At 41.0% G+C, this 18,843-nt stretch overlaps 2 protein-coding genes across 7 annotated transcripts in view; one reads left to right on the top strand and one right to left on the bottom strand.

Moving 5' to 3' along the window:
- Positions 1-2,053: 2,053 nt before the first annotated feature.
- LOC121351507 (translation initiation factor IF-2-like) lies at positions 2,054-5,440 on the bottom strand. The gene is made up of 4 exons (XM_041463674.1): positions 5,164-5,440; positions 4,408-5,093; positions 3,751-3,844; positions 2,054-2,191 (listed from the first exon to the last, which is right to left on the bottom strand). The coding sequence occupies exons 1-3, from the start codon at positions 5,438-5,440 to the stop codon at positions 3,764-3,766; spliced, it is 1,044 nt and encodes a 347-aa protein (XP_041319608.1). The 3' UTR covers positions 2,054-2,191; positions 3,751-3,763.
- Positions 4,803-18,843, top strand: part of GNB1 (G protein subunit beta 1) — a 36,818-nt gene continuing 22,777 nt past the window's right edge. For 4 of the 6 annotated variants that reach the window (XM_041463624.1, XM_041463623.1, XM_041463621.1 and 1 more), the window contains exon 1: positions 4,963-5,350. The gene's annotated coding sequence lies outside the window, so the exon portion shown is untranslated. Of the gene's footprint in view, positions 4,938-4,962; positions 5,351-18,843 lie in introns of those variants that run through there. The other 2 variants (XM_041463622.1, XM_041463626.1) reach the window with 2 other exon arrangements.

Raw genomic sequence — 18,843 nt, 5'->3', positions numbered from 1 at the left:
AGAAAACAGAACTAGAGATAATGCCTTTTTAAGGACATGAAGCCCAGTGTGTCCTGCTCCAATTCTGCCTCTGTTGAGGACAAAATATTCCAAGACAATCATGTAAGAGACATGATTATAACATTCCCAGGAACACATCCAGGAAAGCTCTGGGCCTTCACAACTCTGCTGCTTCCCTTACACAGCAATGGATTTTACCAAAGGATTTTGAAGTGACTTCCAAAGTCTCTCAACAATTCTGAATTAATTGTGTTTGACTCATTTCACACATAACCCACCCTGACCCTCCCCATAAGACTGGAATTCAGGAATTCCATGACTGCATCAGTTATAAACTCAGGTGTATGGACTTTGCTATTTGACACAAAGACTCTCAGAACCAGCTCTCCTTACCTTAAAACCTTGTCAATTATATTCTCTGCAGACTAACACAGTTTTGCTAATTTTATGCCATGTTCTCAGAAGTGTTTAAAATAACTCTTTTGTTCCATAATAATAGGGAAACTGAAAGAAACTGTGAGAATGCAGAATGTAACTAAGGAGACTGAGCTACTCCTACTTTTTGCTCTGCCTGGCCCCACTGAGGATTTCTGTTCAGTTTGCTTTTACTTATTTATTTTCTCTAATGAATAATCTTGAGATTCTGCTACCTGGGTCCTTCCTCAGAAGGTAGCAGTGATGATTGTCATCCAATTGTTAAAGAAGTGGCAAATAACAGCAGGTTGGAACAGCTCTGAATTAGGGTTTAAAAAATAAAACAATAGTAAAAAAAAGAGTTCTGAATAGACTCAGGATTGAAGCACAGATGAAGTTTAGACATTGTATAAGCTTCCTTTAATTTTGGTGCAATGTCAGGAGAAATGAGAGTTCTCCTTTTCTTTAGGGACCAAATGGAGAACTTCAAACTAATTCAAAATCACGTGAGTGTCTCCTTGGCTCTCTCCAGGGTTCACAGAATGCACTCTGCAGCCATCAAAGGATACAAAGGCAGACAAAATGTTATGGAATGGGGAATGGTGTGATTCTGGAATATGAGGTGGAGTTTTGAGTCAGTCTATTAAAACACTTATCTGAGGTAACAAAGAAAGGAGGAAAACATAATTATTTATTACTTCAGCAATATCCTTACACCCTCTGAGGAGCTCTACAATTTTGAGAAGTGCTGATTTTTCACCTTTTTGTAGAAAGCATAATTTATACCTGTTTGGTGACAGTTATTCTTTCAGAGCCCAGGAGCATCTTGATTTACTGTAAGAATCGTGCAATATTTTCACTCAGGTAACAACACGTAAATTTTGATTATAACAATGGTATTTGCATGCAGAAATTAATTACCTTAAGAAGTGAAACTGCCCAAAGCTTCACCTAACTCAGGATGCTCCCTGCAAAGGGGTTAATGTCAGCTGATTGAGAAAAAGGTGCAAGAAATTGTGCAATGGAGAACTGTGGAGCAACCTTTCTACAGAGAGGTTTTCTGTAGCTCTAACCCAGGACCAAAACTGTAACTTCAAAGTGAACTAACAGAAAAACATTAAAATTTGTTTCATTAATTATCCATACCAGATCTTCAAGTATTCACAGGTGTTTTCAGCTAAATTTGTAGTTTTAAACAGTATTTTTGCAGTGTATAGAAAGAGAGAAATTTATATCTGGTAAGTCCACTTAATTCTGGTGATTTGCACATTCATCTACTGAACAATGCAAACCATGGCAGTTCATGGATCTGTGTGAAGAATTAGGATTAAAAATGAAAAAGAAATTAAAAAAATAAAAATAATGCCTGTGCAGCAGCTTCCAGCACAGGATTATATGAGGACAGCAGAATAAATCACCTTGTTGCACACAGCAATGTGGGATTCCTCTGCCAGGTTTTAAAATGCAGCAAAACTGATTTGTCCAGTGAGATTTACAAACCAAAGCCCACCTGAACAACCTCCCCTCTGTAAACAACCATCTCCAACCCTCAGGATCCCTCCCCAAAACTGCAGAGTAACTGCACATCAATCAAACTAAGAACAAGATGTAATGAAGTCACTGGATCAGAAACAGGAACTATTGCAACAGTTGTATTTTTACAAAAGAATAGGTGTGGTGAAAGCATTGAATTTGTGTAAATGTGCTACAAACTCTTCTGACTGATCCAGCTCCTTACCCAAATTCCATGGATTTGAAGACATGGCAGAGCACAGACCTGTGGACAGAAACTCCCTTTAGCTCTCATGAAACAGAGAATGCATAAAAATTGGAATGAAAAAAAAAAAAAATAGAGATTCCTAGGAGAGGATAAGACCTGAATGTGCATTTTATTTTAAAAATAACCCAAACCACGTTTAGTTATTAGAACTGTACCACTGGTAAAAGCATGTAAGAGAAATCTAAGGAGGAAAAGCAGCATCTGTATGAAAAGAACGTGCAATGGGAAAAAAGCATGCATCAGTTTAAAATTATATCAATTATAATTATGTAATTTATGATATTATTAATTCACAGTGCAACTGTTCTAGTCCAATAAGAAAATCTCAGTGCAGCTATTTTGTCAAAGAAGCAAAATGTGATTTACTATTTGCTATCAATCTCAGAACGTTATTTTTGTTCATTACACAGATTTTTTTTTTCTGTATGATCCAGTACTAGCTGAAAATTTTCCACAAAATCTCTTATGATTGAGAATTTTTCCATTGCAAAACAAGGACTTTTAAAGAAAATCTTTTATGTATAGTACCTTTTTTTGCCTAATGTATTAAGTGGTCATTCTTTTCCACATAAATGGGGTATTCCATAAGGATATTTTGACCTCTGCTAAGCCTAAAAAGCAATCTCTAACTAAAAAAATTTTAAAAAAACCAACATGCAACTTGCCTACTATAAATCTCACTTAGATTTAATGACTAAAATATTGTGTTTAACTGCTTTTGAAATCTGTAGGCAACTTTGCAAGTGTCTAATAAACTTGTGGTGTTTCTTAAGCACTTAGATTTAATCAGTATTTTCCAGATGGGGATGCTGGATGAATCTCTAGCCTCAGAAACACTGACATCCCCATCTGCATACAATGTGGTTCCACAGATTTTAACAGGATAATTCCTGTCCACATTTCAGGGGTGGAACAGAAATGCTTACTGCAAAGAATATTAGCAATTTGGGACAGTAATTTAAGAATAATTTATGTAAATTTCTTATTTTGTTATTTGTAAATCTCAAGGTGATGAATTAAGTGCATCATAAAAGTTATTTAAAAACAAACATTTGATCATTATAAATCAAAGGCTTAACCACACCAGGATCTAATAGTTTTTCATAACAGCCAACCTGAATAATAGCCAATCCACTTTCCTACAGTTTAAATGGCAAACCTGCTCTTTCTTTTACTAATTAAAGGTAACCACACCTCCCTTCAGAAGGCATGACAGAAGGAACACTGGTTTAAATTCTAGGGAAGCAAGAATCTTCTGGGCTAAGAGTTTGCAGAAGAAGAAATATTGGCCTCATTCATCTTTTTTTGGTTGTGTTTGAGGGGTTTTTGTGTGTTGTGGGGTCTTTTGTTTATTTTATTACAGTGTATTCGTGCTGGATACGTTTTAATTGAAAATTGGCTATAATGCTGTGGGTTGTTTTACTTTTACTATAAACCTATTTTGGTTGCCAAGTAATCTCACCTTTTAGCAATGTATAAACAAATACTGGGGAAAAACCCCAGATTTAGATCTGTGATAGGAGGAAAAGTGACATAATAGTGTATTCTCTACTTACTTTTCAATATTAATTAGGGTTTCAGTATGAGTTCTGGTGGGAAATGATTCCATTTTGGTAACATGCCTCCTGCCTGGTTTATGTGAGGTCCCATCTGCAAGACAGAAATTGCAAATTTTATGCTTCCTTATTATTTTTTCCTACTTTCTCCTTCATGCAAACCCTTCCAGAGCAGTGATGGATGCTGTGAGGAGAACATGAAAAGAATGCTCTGGAAACTTTGGCTGCGTGAGTACCTTTATAAGCAAAGCTGGGGAAAAAAAAAGAAATTCTAAGCTACAGAGTTGCTATTTATCAAGCTCCTGAGGGAAATATCACCAAATCACAGATTTGTGAGGGTTGGAAGGGCTCTCTGGAGATCACCCTGGCCGAGGCATTGTTCCTATTTCACCTGGAGCAGATGAAATAGGAACAATGTCAAGGTGGGTTTGGGATGGCTCCACAAAGGAAGACCCCGTGCACAGCTGCTCCCTGCCACCCTCATGGAAAGAAGCTCTTCCTCATGCTGAGGAGGAACTTCTGCTTTAGTTTACAGTCATTGCTCCCCGTCCTGTCGCCGGGCACCGCTGAGGAGCCTGGCACCATCCCCTGACACCCCTCGGAGATATTTTTATTCATTAAAGAGATCCCTCCTCAGCCTTCCCTTCCCAGACTAACCAGGCCCAGCTCCCGCAGTCTCTCCTCACACGATGATATGAAGATATTTATTGCTTGCCAGCCTCTTGTGAGCAGCACTTTAAGGCCTGTGGCCCCTCCCGCCCTTTCCCGCTCGGCAGCCCGGAGCACTCCCATTTCACACGGCGTGGAGGCTCTGCCTCTCCCAGCCTTGAGCTTGAACACCATTTGCGCGCTCAGTTTCGTGTCTTTTTGTTCACGTCCGGCTCTTTCAGACTCGTTTTCGGCCTGCAGGGCCGGCGGGGCGGCCGCGATCCCCCTGCCCGCCGCCCGCCCTCGCCCTTTGTTCGCTGAGGGGAGGGAGCGCGCGGGAGCGCGGGCGGGAGGCGGGAAGCGCGCGGCCGCCGCCAGCGTACGGGGCCGAAGGGCGTTGCCCGCGCGGGAGCGCGCACCGCGAGGCTCCCGGGAGCGCGCACCGCCCGCCCTCCCTCCCGGCCGCGCTGGGCGGGTGCCCGGTGGAGGCGGCGGAGCCTCCGGTGAGGCTCGCGGCGGCCGGGGCGGCGGAGCCTCCGGTGAGGGTCGGCGGGGAGCGGCAGGGCTGCGCGGGGCGGCGGGCCGGGGCGGGGTGGGAGCCGAGCCGGGGTTTCCCGGGCGGGCAGCACGGGCGGGGCGGAGGGAGGAGGGGAGGGAGGGAGGTTCGCCGCGCCCAGGCTGCTGCTGCCCGATGGCTGCGGGGAGCTGAGCGGGCTGAGGAGGAGTCGAGACCCAGCGACACCCCCTCTCCCCCGCGGATCCCACCTTCCCGCTCGGCTCTGCCGCCTTCCCCGGGACCCGCCGGGCGCATCGCGGGCGGCTCCCCCGCTCCTCCTCCGCCGCCTCCTCCTCCTCCTCCGCCCCCCTTCCCTCCCCAGGCCGGCGGGACGCGGGCAGGACCGCGGGCGGCGGACGGACCGGCCCGGTTCATGAGCAGCGGCCGGGAGGGCAGGTAACCGTGTGAGGGGTGCGGGGAGGGCGGGGGTCCCTCAGAACGCGTTTCCCGCCTGCCGAGCCCCGGCCGGCCCCACCCCGGGGCCATCTTCCCTCGGCTCCCCCTCAGCCCCGCTCCTTCCCCTCCCCCGCGCTTCCTCCTCCTGCCGCACTTCTCCTTTCCCTCTCCTTTCCTCCCTTGTCCTCCCCTTCCGCCGCCGCACCGGGGGCCCCCCGGGCCGCCGCCTCCTCATCGCCCCCGTTCTCGGCGACCCCCGGTATGGCGGGGTTGGAAATAGCCCCCCTCCCCCGCGCTTCCCACCTCCTCGGGGCTCCAGCTTCCCCTAAAAAAGAAGTGTGTTTGTAGCTGGAGGAGGAGGGGAAAAAGGTGGGGGTGGGACTGATTCCCTCTCGAAGGCTTCCAGGCGAAAAGGGAGGAGACCTCGGATCTTGCGGGGTTCCATTTTTAATTATAATTACGCTGTAGGGGTCTCTGCTAGACGGTTTTGGGGTCCTGTCTTAAGCCACAAAAGGCGAGTTCCCGAGCGATCCAGCCGGCAGAGGGAATATCTGGAGAGAGATCCAAGGGGGAAAAAAAAAAAAAAAAAAAAAAAAAAAAAGCAATGGTGTGGCTGCTGTAATGGTGGAAAACTGATTAAGAGGAGCCGGGGGTGAGACAAACAGGGTAAGGCTGCTTCCAGCACCCCCAGCCAGCCGAGGGCTCGCAGATGGGGCTCATGCTGGGTGTGCTGGGCGAGGGAGGGGTAGGGAAGGTTTTGTTCTCGTTAGAACCGGAACCGAGGATGGATTCAAACCGCATATTTGTTCCCCCATGTATTACGGTGCTGCATATTTTTGTGTGCCCGTAGCAGCGATAACGAAGATCATGGAGGGTGTTTGCTGTAATAGAAAGATGGAGTTTTCTCCGTGGAAATGTTGTTTAAAATATTGCTTCAATTCCGAGCTTTTTATCGAAAGGATTTCAGCATTTTTTTATTTTTTTTTTATCCATGCAAAGGATGGTGTAGGGTTTTTAATCCTACAGCTTTGTAGGGAACGAAGATGTGTAAAGCCTTGCATGTAAATATGAAAGAGATGAGGCATTTTATTAACAAAAAAATCTTGTCCAGAAGAAAATCAGGATGATGTAGAGGTTGTTGTAAGATGTCAATTTATCATTCCTGAAGATGAACTGAAATTTTAACGAATGTGATATTTCATTATTCTCTAACAAAGTCATGGCTGGGACTCGTTTTAAACCAGGCATCCTTTCTAGGATGTGCCGACTGCCACGTTATTCTGTATTGTCTCCACAGGAGGAAATAGGAGGAAAGCACTGTAAATGTAAGGCTTAAGTGATTATTGAAACAGCTTTTGAGAATAGTTGGCTCAACTTGGGGAGGCGATTTAAGACTGAAAAATTAAAAACGTTTTGCTGCTGTAGGATATCTGCACCTAATCGTGAGACATTTATCCCATATTTTAAGCTGATCTGGACACGAGGATGTGAATCAAGACAAAATGCTGTCGATGTGTGTGTGAAATACGCGTGAGGAAACGAAGATAATATGTTAATACCTAAATCCGTCCCTAAATGTGATAGATCAGAGTTTATTTCTCTCCCTTGTGCTTGAGGAGAGGAGAAGGAGAAGGGGTGATAATAGTGTGGTTGTTTTGGTGGCTGCAGATTAGCCAGGGTGTCTGTTTGATTTTCTTTTTGCTGTGAATGAATGGATCTCTCTGTGCCTGGGCCCAGTAGCTGCAACAAGATGGCGTTTGCAGCAAGGCAGCTCTCATTTTTCAACTCCTCCTCACCCCAGCTTTGCCAAACTAGATCTTATTTCGTAATTGTCTTTTAGATTTACTTTCTCATTCTCTTTGCTTTCTTCTCTTCTCGGGTGGGGGTAGGAGGAGCGTTTGGAAGATTGCTGTGAGAAATCTGTGGGGTTTTTTTTTTTCTTAATATGTTGTGAGCTCCTCCAGATAGGAACTAGGTGGGAGGAGTAAATAGTTTTATTGAAATGTTCACATAGGCTCTTAACTGAATAAAGGGGGACACGATTTTCATTTTTACCTCGCAGTGCCTGCTCAACACCACCAAAATGTCCCTGGCTTTTATTAAGCCTGTTGCTAAAAACCAGTTTTTAATCGTAGAGCACAGGTACACAAAGGCTGCTGGGCCGTGGGTCTCTGCTGGCCAAGTAATCTCAGATCAGAGCCTGTGCAGACAGGTGTCTTTGTGTGGCACAAGAGAGTCTGCTGTCTGCTTCAGAACACTCACAATTTGTGGAGGGTTTAAGGCTGCTGCTGACCCAGAATTGCTGCCATCCTCTGGGTAACTGTTCTTTTAATGGGCGAGAATAAGAAAGGCTGGGGGGGGTCTTAAAACAGCTCTGAGTAGTCTGTTTCAAAACAACACTGCAAATTTCTAAAGCCTTTTACGTGTGGATTTTAGTATCTTTTGAGAAAAATGGACTTTTGATTTGTAGCTCCTGTGATATTTCACTACAGTGCCAAACACCTTAACTTTGGTAGCCTAAATAAAATAGCTTGGTTAATATTTGATGTACTGCACTCAGGCTTAAAACAATACACTTCCCAGCAAGAAAAATAAGAAATGCTTGTTATGTCTCCTGTATTCAAGTGACCTCCAAACCTTTGATATTATCAAACATTTTACTACTGTTTATCTATTACTTAATGTATAATCAGTTGTTTGTTAGTTTATTGTAGTAACCCAGCTGTAGATCATGCAGAAGGAAGCTGGGAACAGCAGAGCTGATTTTCAGTTGAGGCTTGCAGTGCTGGTATTATTCTTAATTAAAAAAAAAAAAGCTGAAATTAGTTGAGTGCATTTTATTCCTCTGAGAACATTTTTTAAAAATTAAGAATACTGTCCAATAAGCTGTTTAGTTCCATTGATGTTAATGTCTTGTTAAACCTTAAATTACTTGTGCAATTTTTTTTGTTTCTACTACTTTGGCCCTTTAGTACGGGATCAGAAAGGAGCAGAGTGAAGTGAGATTTTGTTTTGGGTAAGATAAATTACATTTATCCTTGTTGAGTCCTTGCAGCTGCTAAGTCAGTACGTAGCAGGCATCCTAGCATGAAATCTTTGACAACATGGTAAATTAAAATTCCACAGGAAATCTTAGCAGAACAGTTTTTTAAATCACCTCTGTCTCTCATGGAAATATGGAGATGCTGTATCTGGACTTAATGAGAATTCTTGTATAAGTAATCAATGAAGTTCTGTATAATCAGGGAGTGGATAAAATTTTGTGTAGCATTATTCTTAATATCATCCCAGAAGAAACCCTCCACAACTATTAAAAATTTGAAAGCTTGAACCATTAAACCAGTTTACTTAGAATAAGAAAACCCTTCAACTAATGCAATTCCAAGGCCCTTTAATTATAGTAGAAATAGATATTGTGTTTGCAGGATGCCTTTTCCTGAAATGAAGCAAGATGTTGGCTGCACTGTGTAACTTCCTGGTGCTTCGATTTGGTCATGTGGAAAACAACTAAACTGCTGCTTCTTAAATAGTAACTTAGTTATGATTTCTCAATCCCTGTGAAACCAGATGCCAATTCATCTGAAACTTTTGTTGTTTTTGTAGATTCCTACCAGGCCTGGAGCTGTGGTTGGGGATGTTAAGCAAGTGTTGGGTTCAGCTGGTTTTGTAGTTACTGCAATAAAAAATGGGAGTTGTTTGCTCTCTGTGAAACCAGCAGTAGATTTGTCTCCTCCACGCTGGGCTCAGCTCGTGTTCTGGGCACTGAATTGGATTAAATTCTTACTGTCCATGGATTTTGGCTCTCAGCATTAGTGGATTGGTAATTGATATTCTCAATTTTAATATCCAGTTTTAGCCATATGGCACACCGTATTGTCTCAGCAATTGCATTTAGAGCTGCTTTGTTATGAGCAAGTTGAAATGGGAAATTGAGCATCCAGTTGTTGAATTACCCTTAGGTGAGTTGTCCTTGGAGTCTCTAATGCCTGTGGTCATGGCAGAATTTTAGATGGGGTCTTTTTTTTATACAAAATTTTACTGGTTATGTGGCAAAAAAAAAAAAAAAGAAAGAAAAGAAAAAAAGATAACCTTGAAAGCAGCTTGCTTGCATTAATGAAATGTTTCTTAAGCATGTGACTGAAGATAAAGTGGACATTTTTTGAAGGGAGCCTCTTGGTTGCTTCAAGTGCAGACTGAAAATGAAAAGAATACATGCTCCATTCAAAATGTTTTTTTTCTCCCCACTGATAAAGTTGGAACTAGCATTAGCCAAGGTCATGATAAAAAACAAAAATACCCCCAAGCCCCTATGTTTCTATTTAACATAGTGTCTCAATTTATTATTTCTTCACAGGGTGTCCAGTGTGCTGGGGATTTTGTGAGTGTGGATTTGTTTTTCACCAAACAGAAATATATGCAGAATCCATAGATGCTTGAGCCAACTGGTAGTTGAGCAGAACATTAAGAGGTTTTTAAAAGCTTTGAGCTGGCTATGAGCAGTACCTTTACTTGAGATGCCAAAATAATCAACGTAAATTACTGTGGAAAGCTTCCTAGTCCAAAAATATGGACAGATTTTTAGGCAGAATATTGCGTTTTTATTAAAATAGTAGAGGATTTCTGAGTAGAGAGAAAGGAGATGGTTAGCCTTGGAATAGAAATACACACTTAAAAATAATTTTGTGAACATAAAAATCAAATCTTCTTGGCCTCTTTTTAACAGCTGACCTTCTAAAATGATTTCATGGCAATTCATGTCTTGTAAGGGTATTCATTTGTATTAACTACAAATGAATTAATGCATGAATGTATTAATACTTGCCCACTGCATTTATTGGAGAGATGTGGAATATGTTATGATTTGTTAGTCTCATGAAATACAATGGAATATTTCTGGCTGTCTGGGGGCTTTGAGTGTACTGGTTTCAGGGGGTGATGTTTCCCTTGCCCGGTATATTCTTAGAAATGCAGGAATTTTCTGTCTTGAACCCAGCTAGGGAGTACTGACAATATTCATGGGTGCCATCTGGAAGCAGCCAAGATGTGGTGTCTCTTGCTATGTATATCTTACTCTCAGTTTCAGTGGGGGTGCTGGAATTAGATGCCTACATGGGAATTTTTTTTTTTTTTTATGTGTTAGCCAAAAAAATACTTTTTTTGGGACGTTATGGAAGTGTAATTTGTAAGGAGGCATGGAAATAATAACTTGTAAATTCTCTGCAGGGTTTTTAGTGCTGGCCTAAAGTGGCAGAAAATAGGGATACAGCCAGGTGTCCCACATTGACCTGGTTGTTGGTATTTGGGGGTGGGCACAGCAATAAGGGCTCCAGAAAGCAGTTAAAAAGCAAAGGTTGAGATATTGCTGGATTTAAGTCTTGTTAAAATCCAATAAAGTAACTCCAGCAGGTGTAAAATTGGAATCCTTGGGAAGGTGTTGCAGACATTTTGAAAACCTGGATTTATGAATATGTTCCCTTTGTCAGATTTTCTGTGGTAATTAAGAATTGTTGAAAACAAGGTATTTTTGTCATGAAGGGAAGACCCACAGTTATTTCTGCATTTGATGGGACTGAAGGGTTAAAATTTGATCTTCCTGTGATGTATCTGTTTTGGAATCCTAATAATGGATAAGTGAAAATGAGGCTGAAGAGCTGAGGAAGGTGATCTGAGGGAGCTTAAAGGAGACAAGCTGTAAGGTAGCTCTGTCATTGAAGGGGTAAAGATAGGCTAAATCTTAGAGGTATTTTCATAGATCATATTTAGAACTTGATGAGGGAAAAATTAGTAGCATATAACACAGTGAAGGCAAAGAGGCTGATTAAAAACCTAGTTGCCATTTTAATGGGAAATGTAATTCATTTCTGTAAGTAGTTTGTCTGAAACTGCTTCATTAAAAATAAGTATATTAATTTGAGGAGGTAGAATATCAGCTTGTCAAATCACTGCAATTTCTAAAGGTCCTCTGTTTAGAAGGGAAATACATTCTAGATGTCATAAGGATTAATTGAATTGTGTAAACTTAAATATTTTTTTTCTGTGTGTTCCTACCTTGATCTGAAGGTTTGCCTACAATTTCATGCCAGTTATGTTTATCATGTTTTTTTCAGATGAGAATATTTTTGATGTCTTCTTGAAAACTGCAGTAATGCCTGCCAGCACTCCCCAAAAAAAAGAAAATATTAATTATCTGTAATTAGATAGATTAGATAATTTTTTGTAGCTTTATGTAACGTGGTCCTATATTCAAAGCTATGTATAGATTTTTGTCACTATTTTAAGCTTGTTCTTTTTTTTTTTCCCCCAGCAAAGGAAAAAAAAAAGCCTAAAACCAAAATACTTCTCTCTGGAAACTCAGAGTATCCAAACTCCTGCATGCTGTGTGTGAAAGTAGGTTTAGGGAATATTTTATCAGTTCAAATATCAGTGCTGATTTGGCTCATCCTCATGACAAAATCAAACTGGTTTCGGGATGAGGGAATAAAGGAGAAATTTCAAGGCTTTCTGTATGACTGAGACAGGCAGCTGTGGGTGTTGGCCTTCACTGACAGCAAAGGATGCCTTGTCTTTGTTACAGTAACCTTAATTACAGCAGCTGATGCCAGTTATTTTCTTTCTTAAAGAAAAAGAGTTTCTGCTGAACTGTTACAGGTGAGCTGTTCATTCTGTGCATCTCAATTTTCTGACTGCATTTCTGGCTTTTTTGCCTGGCTTGGGTTAGGTGGAAGGAACCATCTTAAAAGTCTTGTCAGGCACATGTGCTTTGTGTTTATCCTGCCGTTTCAGGATTTACTAAAACCTGTCAATAAATAGAGGTTATCTAAAATTACTTGCAAAACCATGAAGTTATTTGACAAGCTGAGTGGGTTTTGTTTTATTTTTGTGAAACATTAAAATTTCCAACACTGATCTGACAGAAGAATCTTTAATTGTGAGCCTCAAAATTGGAGTTTAACTTGCATGGATACAGAAATACACATGCCCAGTATTAATGGGGTGTTCCTTACTGTAAGGACTTTCTCACTGGCACATCTGTGCTAACATGGGATGTTTTCCCAGATTTCTTTTCCTGGGGGTGGCTGGGCAGGATGTTGAGCTTCCAGATGTTGTTGGAGATCACATGTCCTGTCCAGATGTGCCTTGCAAGCTTGGGGTGTTGCTGCCCTTCTGTAGTCTGTGGGAAACGTGGCTTTCTTCTGGAACTGGAGAAATTAAATCTCTTAAATCACACAAAACACTTTGTATTCAGCCCAACTGTTTGGAGTTTTGTAGGTATTTGAGAGATTTACCAAAACAAATGAGGGATGGGAGGTGGCTCAAAGCTCCAAGGTTAAAACCATACAGAAGATGGTAGAAAAGTGCCTTTTTTGTTGATGCACAGATCTTAGAAGTCAGTGCTTGGTTATCTTCAGTAGTAAAATTTGTAAGGCCAGGCTGAAATGTTCACTCTGTCAACAGCATCGATCACAAGTCCCTGAACTTACTTCTTAGTTTGCAATATGTGCAATACTGATATTTTCTAGTAGGATCTTCGTGGTGAAACCCAGTGCAGAAAGTCTGGTTTAGTCATATGTGTGAAGTTCTGTCGTGTTTAACTTTATTTAAATTATATTGGAGCTGATACGTGTTGGTTAACACCAAGTGATTTGAGGTATGTGTTGAACACAGCACTGCTTGAATCTCAAAAGTAAACTTGGGTTTCAATATCTAAAATCTAAAAAAATAGTTATAACTGCATAATACAAAACTTACTACATTTTGTTTCCAGTAAATGACAACAGAGCTAAACAGAGCAGGCCTACGCCTGCCTCAAGATGCTGAGAAGAAATCTGTTCATGGTCCTCTTGCATTTTATCATTTTGCTTCCCAAAGTTCTGGTGGGTTTTGTTGTTTTTCACATAGCCTAACAAATGTGTTGGGAGGTTGGTGTGGTAATTTTCCCGTTTTGTCTAGAAAAAGAAAGTAGATGTGATAGTCTGCTGAAATCTTTGGTGCTTGAAAGAAGCTGATCCTGTACTAATTGAGGAGCTGTCTTTGTTGGAACATATGTTTGATATTCCTGTTGCACGTTCTCCGTGAAGTGGCAGGGCTCTGGAGATAGGCTGCTGTCTGTGTAACAAAGGTGGTGTCTGTACAAAGGTCAGGAACAGGCTGCTTGATGCTCATGGCAGTTTAATTGTGCTGCAGGTTACCAAGTCCTGCATTTCACTGCAGCTGTCAGATGTTATCTGGCCACTGCCTGAAGACTCACCGTGCAAGTTCCTTGCTGAAAATGCTGGGTAGTACTCACAGAAAATAGGACTGAACAGGAACCACTTATTAATGAATTTAAATCTTGACAAAGTAGTGGGGTCTTCAAAAGGTGCTTGAGGTGTTGGGGAAGTGAGTTTCTATACGTGGAAACTCAAATATCATACACGCTTTGGACAGTGAGGTCAAATTGGTTGATTTGACTTAAATTCTTCCTTTCTTCTTCTAGCCATGGGCAGCAGATGAAGTTTCAGGAAGTACTGAAGTTCAGCATTTCAGGAAGTGCTGTGGTTTATCCTACTGTGTGGCTCTCTGCTGCTCTAGGGTGGGGGAGCTTGTGCAGATGGTGCTCAGGGCACAGCAGTTACAGGTGGGAGCACTCAGCAGCCCTGAGGAGCACCCAGTGCCCATCCAGAGGGGCTGGGCTGAGGCTCCAGGGTCAGGCAGAACCTCAGCAGCTCCAGAGCTCAACAGCCTACCTGGCTGCTGGTTTGGCACCACTTTGCAGGTGGTTTTTTTCCATGAAGTAGGTGGGATTGTCTTGTGGTGTTTTCAGTTTTGTTTTTCTCAGTCAATTCCCTGGTGTTACTTAGGTTTTTTTTTTTTCTATTTATCATGTTTTCCTCTATATTTTGATCACCTAACAAGATAGATACCGTCTCCAGGAATGCAACTGGTACTTAAAGATTAACAGCAGAAGTTTTCAGAGAGTTAATGCAGATCCCTTGGGAAGAGGAATGTCCAAGGGTGAAAGCCAGTATTTCCTGCTGTACCTTTGTGCTTTCTGCTGTGATACTGGCCCTGGGCTGTGCTCTCCTATCAGCACTGAGCATTGTTGCCTTGTGTGTTCCCAAACTCCACTTCTCAGTCTAATGGATTCAAGGTCTCCTGTGTTACTTGGCTTTTCAGGCTCAGCCTTGCTTTTCTTGTTCTTGTGTGCCTTATTTTGTACAAACAGTACGTATCAAAATACAGCAATTGGGAGAAATCAATGAGCTACTCAGGGCATAAATCATTGCTCTCAAAACTAATGGAGCTGCTTGCACATTGATTAAAGATGGGGCATGATGGTTTTGGGGCTAGAGAATGAAGTATTGCTCAGTCTGTTTTGGGGGAAAAGATTTGAGAAATGCCATATTTTAATCTCTGCTGAATATCTTTTATCTGCTATATGCATATAATATATTTTGTTGATTTTTAAGGTCCACTGAAATGCTTATCTTCAGACTGGTGCTGGAAAGCAGCTGTTTTTCATGGTATAGCTAAACCTATTCTAACAGTGCTCTGTTAATCTCTTACTGAAGATCACTGTGCTGTTTGAACACTAAATTCTTATTTCAGTGAATTGAATGTATTTAGCTGGGGCTTGGATAAAGATCTTTTACATGGTTGTAAAGAAGGAATATTTTGCTTTTAGCTGATCTCTGAGGCTTTGTACAGTCTGTGTAGCAGAGGCACAAAGGAGCAGATGGTTTGTTCCAATGTCTTAACTCCCCTATTTTTGTTGGGGCAGATGTGACAGCAGCTGTGGTGAGAAGGTAGTTATCAATTCACGTCCAGCCTGCCTCCAAGATGGGGTTACTTTTGTTGCTTCTATTGGATTTTTCTTATTATTATTTTTACTTCATAAAAGCTTAATACAGTGAAAGCTTGCTTGCTTTCTCTGAGTGGTTCTAAGGCAGAGCAGGAAGAAGCAGCCCTGGTTTCTGAAGTGCTCTCTCAGGATTTGATGCTGACAGCAAAAGGCATTTAGGGTGCAACTCTTGATCCGTATGGAGGAGCACAATTGAGGTTTGGTGGAAGATGGACTAGCTTGCTGCTCCTGGAAACACAATGTGTTTCTCATTAGTGTTTCTCATTAGTGTTCTGAGGGCCTTGGTGCAGTGAGACATGGCAGCATGTGAGCTGCTCAGCCTTGCCTGGTGCTCAGGTCAGGGAAATGCTTTTCAGAAGCAAAGTTGGCCATAAAAGATCACTTTAGATCTGTAAATGTCTTCCTTAGATCAAGAGTAGAGATATGTCAATTTGATTGGCTCTTCATCCTTGTTTTTTAATGGATTTACTTTAAAGGATGTAAAAAGTAGGGTAGCTAAGTGTAGCTTTCTGGAAGTTGGTTGTATTTTTTAAAAGGGTGTAGACAGGAAGCAGTTGATTCTCCTTTGACTCAGTTGACTCTTTATTAGCTGGCATATGTAGAACAAAATGGATGATTCAGCTCCTGTTGATAAAATAGCAGAACTAAAATATATGGAAATACAATAATGGGGATTTCTGCTGATTTCCTGTGCTTTTACAGGCATAGAGTCTTACTGATTTATTTTTTGTGTTAGTATTTTTCATTTCTATTCCACAGTATTTGTTTCTGGTTTTTTTTTTTTTTTTTTTTTTTTTTTTGTGTTGTAAATAAGTGATCACATAACCCATTTCCTCCTCTAATGTAATAAATATTGTAGTGAAGATCTTAATGTACCTGCTGATGTCACTGTGATGGTAATATCTGAACCAGCACATGATTTTTAACAAGGTGAAGATCATTCCAAGACAGATGTGTTGGCAAGCAGAGCTGAGAGAATTCCCATCCAGGCTTTTGGAACCCACTTGTTCTCTTACACTTTAATCCCTGACAGGGCAGCTGATCCACTTGATGGATTTCATTGTAATCTTCAGGATTTTGGTAACAGGAGGTGCCTCTGCCAGGTTTTGCATCTCCCCATTCATTTATTTGCCTGGGAATTCAGTGCAGTGTGATCCAGACACACGCTGGGCTCTCCTCAGCACCTACTGGGAAATATTTAGGGAGAGCTTGAGCAGAACATCATCGTGCTAGAGAAATCCATCAGTCTTTGTAAAGACTTCTGAGCATTTCTAAACCACAGAAAATGAACTGAAGACTACCTGAAAATTGGCTTACCCAGAAGTGACTTTTGAAAGACAATATTTGGATACTTAATGGAAATTCTCAAGAATTAAATTTCTTAATACGACTGCAATTTACTAGAAGCATGTTCTTCAAGTGTGGATTAAAAAACTTGGTTTGATACCTGAATAAACATGGTTTTAATGTTGACTTCCATTAAAAAGAAACAAGTACATGAATTTAGGCATGTAAAGTGTTTTCATGTGCTGTGTAATGATTCTGTCACCCTGGGACACTGAGAACTTCTCCTCCAGCTGTGTGCTTCCATTTCTGGCTTCTAGGAGAAAATGTTCTCTCTATAGCTCGGATTGTGACCTACCCCAAACCTATAGCTGATAGGCATGAGAGATCACACATTATATCAAAAGATAATATCCTGATACCGTGGCATTACTTGGTAATATCCCAGGAATATTGCAGTCTTACTTTAGTTATTAATTATTAAAGCAGGACTGCAATATCGCTGTGGTGTGTGTGCTGTGCCCTGCTTAGGTAAACACAGATTCTGGTGGCTTTGCAAATGAAGTGAAAATAGCAGTAAAAAGTGGAGGTTCATGCTGAAAGAGTTGAAGGAAGCAATGAAAAATGACAGTTGAAGTAAGAAACAACTGTTGGGTTACTGTAAGGCTCTGCAGATAGAAGCATCCAGTAATAAATGCTTAGTCATTTCTCTGTTGGTTAATTAATAGTAAAATATTCTCCTTCAGTGCTGCATGTGTTTTGTTTGTCAGTCTGAAGGGAGATGTGTGCTAGTGTGTGACAGCAAAATTGCTTGGGTTTGGATAAGGGGATACTTTAGGAAGTGACAATTTTCAGTGACTTTTTTTTGATAAATGTAGCTAGAAATTGATGCATAAGCAGATTTGAAGTTTTTACTCTGGTTCTGGGGTTTTTACGTTCTTTTTAAATGGTAAGATCAGGAAAGAAACAGTAAAACCACCACTGACTAGTTGGATAAAATTGGTGAGATTATCTATAGATGTGTTGCTCTTCAGAAGGACTAACTGCATGGAGATAAATTTGAATAAAATCTAGAATATTGGCTTATTGTGATTTAATAAATACAACTTTGTTGAGAACTTACACTAAATACCGGTAATTTTTTTTTCTTAAAATAAGTTAACTTTCAGTGCCTGTTTCTTATCAGGAAGTGTAAAAATGCTCTTAAATGGGAATTTCTTAGAGAGGAAGACAGAAAAGATGTAGTTAGGAAATGTTTGGGCTTGGGTCACTAAAGTACCAAGAGTTATTAATAGTCATGAACTACTTCAAAGATCTCTTAAGACCCTTCTTTTTAAAAAGTGTTATTTTAAGCATTTGGCTTTAGGCATTTGTTAAACTTGTAATATCAGTTCTTTTAGTTTTTTACAGAAATTCTCTGCTGTACCTAGAATATTAAAATGATTTTTTTTTTTTATAATGCACATGGCTTCCAGATGCATTTAGAAAGGATTAATGAAGTGACCTGTGAGAGTCCAGATTTTTATGCTTAAATATTACATCAGTATGATTCTTTTTTTAAATGTAGGTCATGGGATTAGCATCAGGAAATGTGAGTTTTGGCAACGTGGGATTGTGTCTGCCATGAAGACAGCTGGAGTTTGTGCAGCGGTGGTGGCAGGAGGAGACACAGAGCACTTCACATCAGAGCTGTTTATTGCAGTCATGTGTCCTGCCATGATCTTAGCATTGTTGTCTGCTTGGTAGGCTGCTATTTTGAGAAAGTGGTAAACTATCCAAAAGGTTGATTTTCAAGTACTTGTTAAACAGAGGGAGGGATGAGTCCTTGGAAAATCGAGGCATGCAAGCAGGAGCTGATGGATTATGCATGATTAGCATTTTGGTGCCTTTCAGTAGGTGTTGTGTTGTGTTACTGTGTGGTAACAACCTCTGGCATATTGGGGAATTTGAGCACTGAAGTTTAACTTTTATGGTGAATTATTCATATTCTGTAGCAGTTTTGGAGGAGACAGAAATGCACTGTTCCTCTGAGGCAGTGGTTCCAATTTGGGACTTTGAATGTGAAAGGGTCTTGCTGAATTTGGGTTTTGCAAGGTCTTACAAGGTTTCCAGATTTGTTATTGTTTTGTTTCTTCCCTTAATTTTCTGAAATAAAAGCTTAATTTTTTTTTTTTTTTTTCTGAATAGCAGCAGCTATTTATGGTGGATGGGTTTGTTCTGGCTTTTTTGTTATTTTTATGGGGGTTTGGATTCTGAAGTGCCAAATTGAGGCAGTGAGGCACTTGTGAATTGCCTCAGTGCCTCACTGAAGGCAGTTTGGTGGATTGGAGGCTGTTCCATGTAGGTCTGTTCTGCCTGGTTTTTCCTG

The sequence above is a fragment of the Pyrgilauda ruficollis genome, unplaced genomic scaffold, assembly GCF_017590135.1.
Source record: "Pyrgilauda ruficollis isolate IOZ18807 unplaced genomic scaffold, ASM1759013v1 scaffold169, whole genome shotgun sequence".
Lineage (NCBI taxonomy): Eukaryota > Metazoa > Chordata > Aves > Passeriformes > Passeridae > Pyrgilauda > Pyrgilauda ruficollis.
The sequence above is the reverse complement of the archived record's forward strand: the minus strand, read 5'-3'. Positions and strand labels throughout refer to the sequence as shown.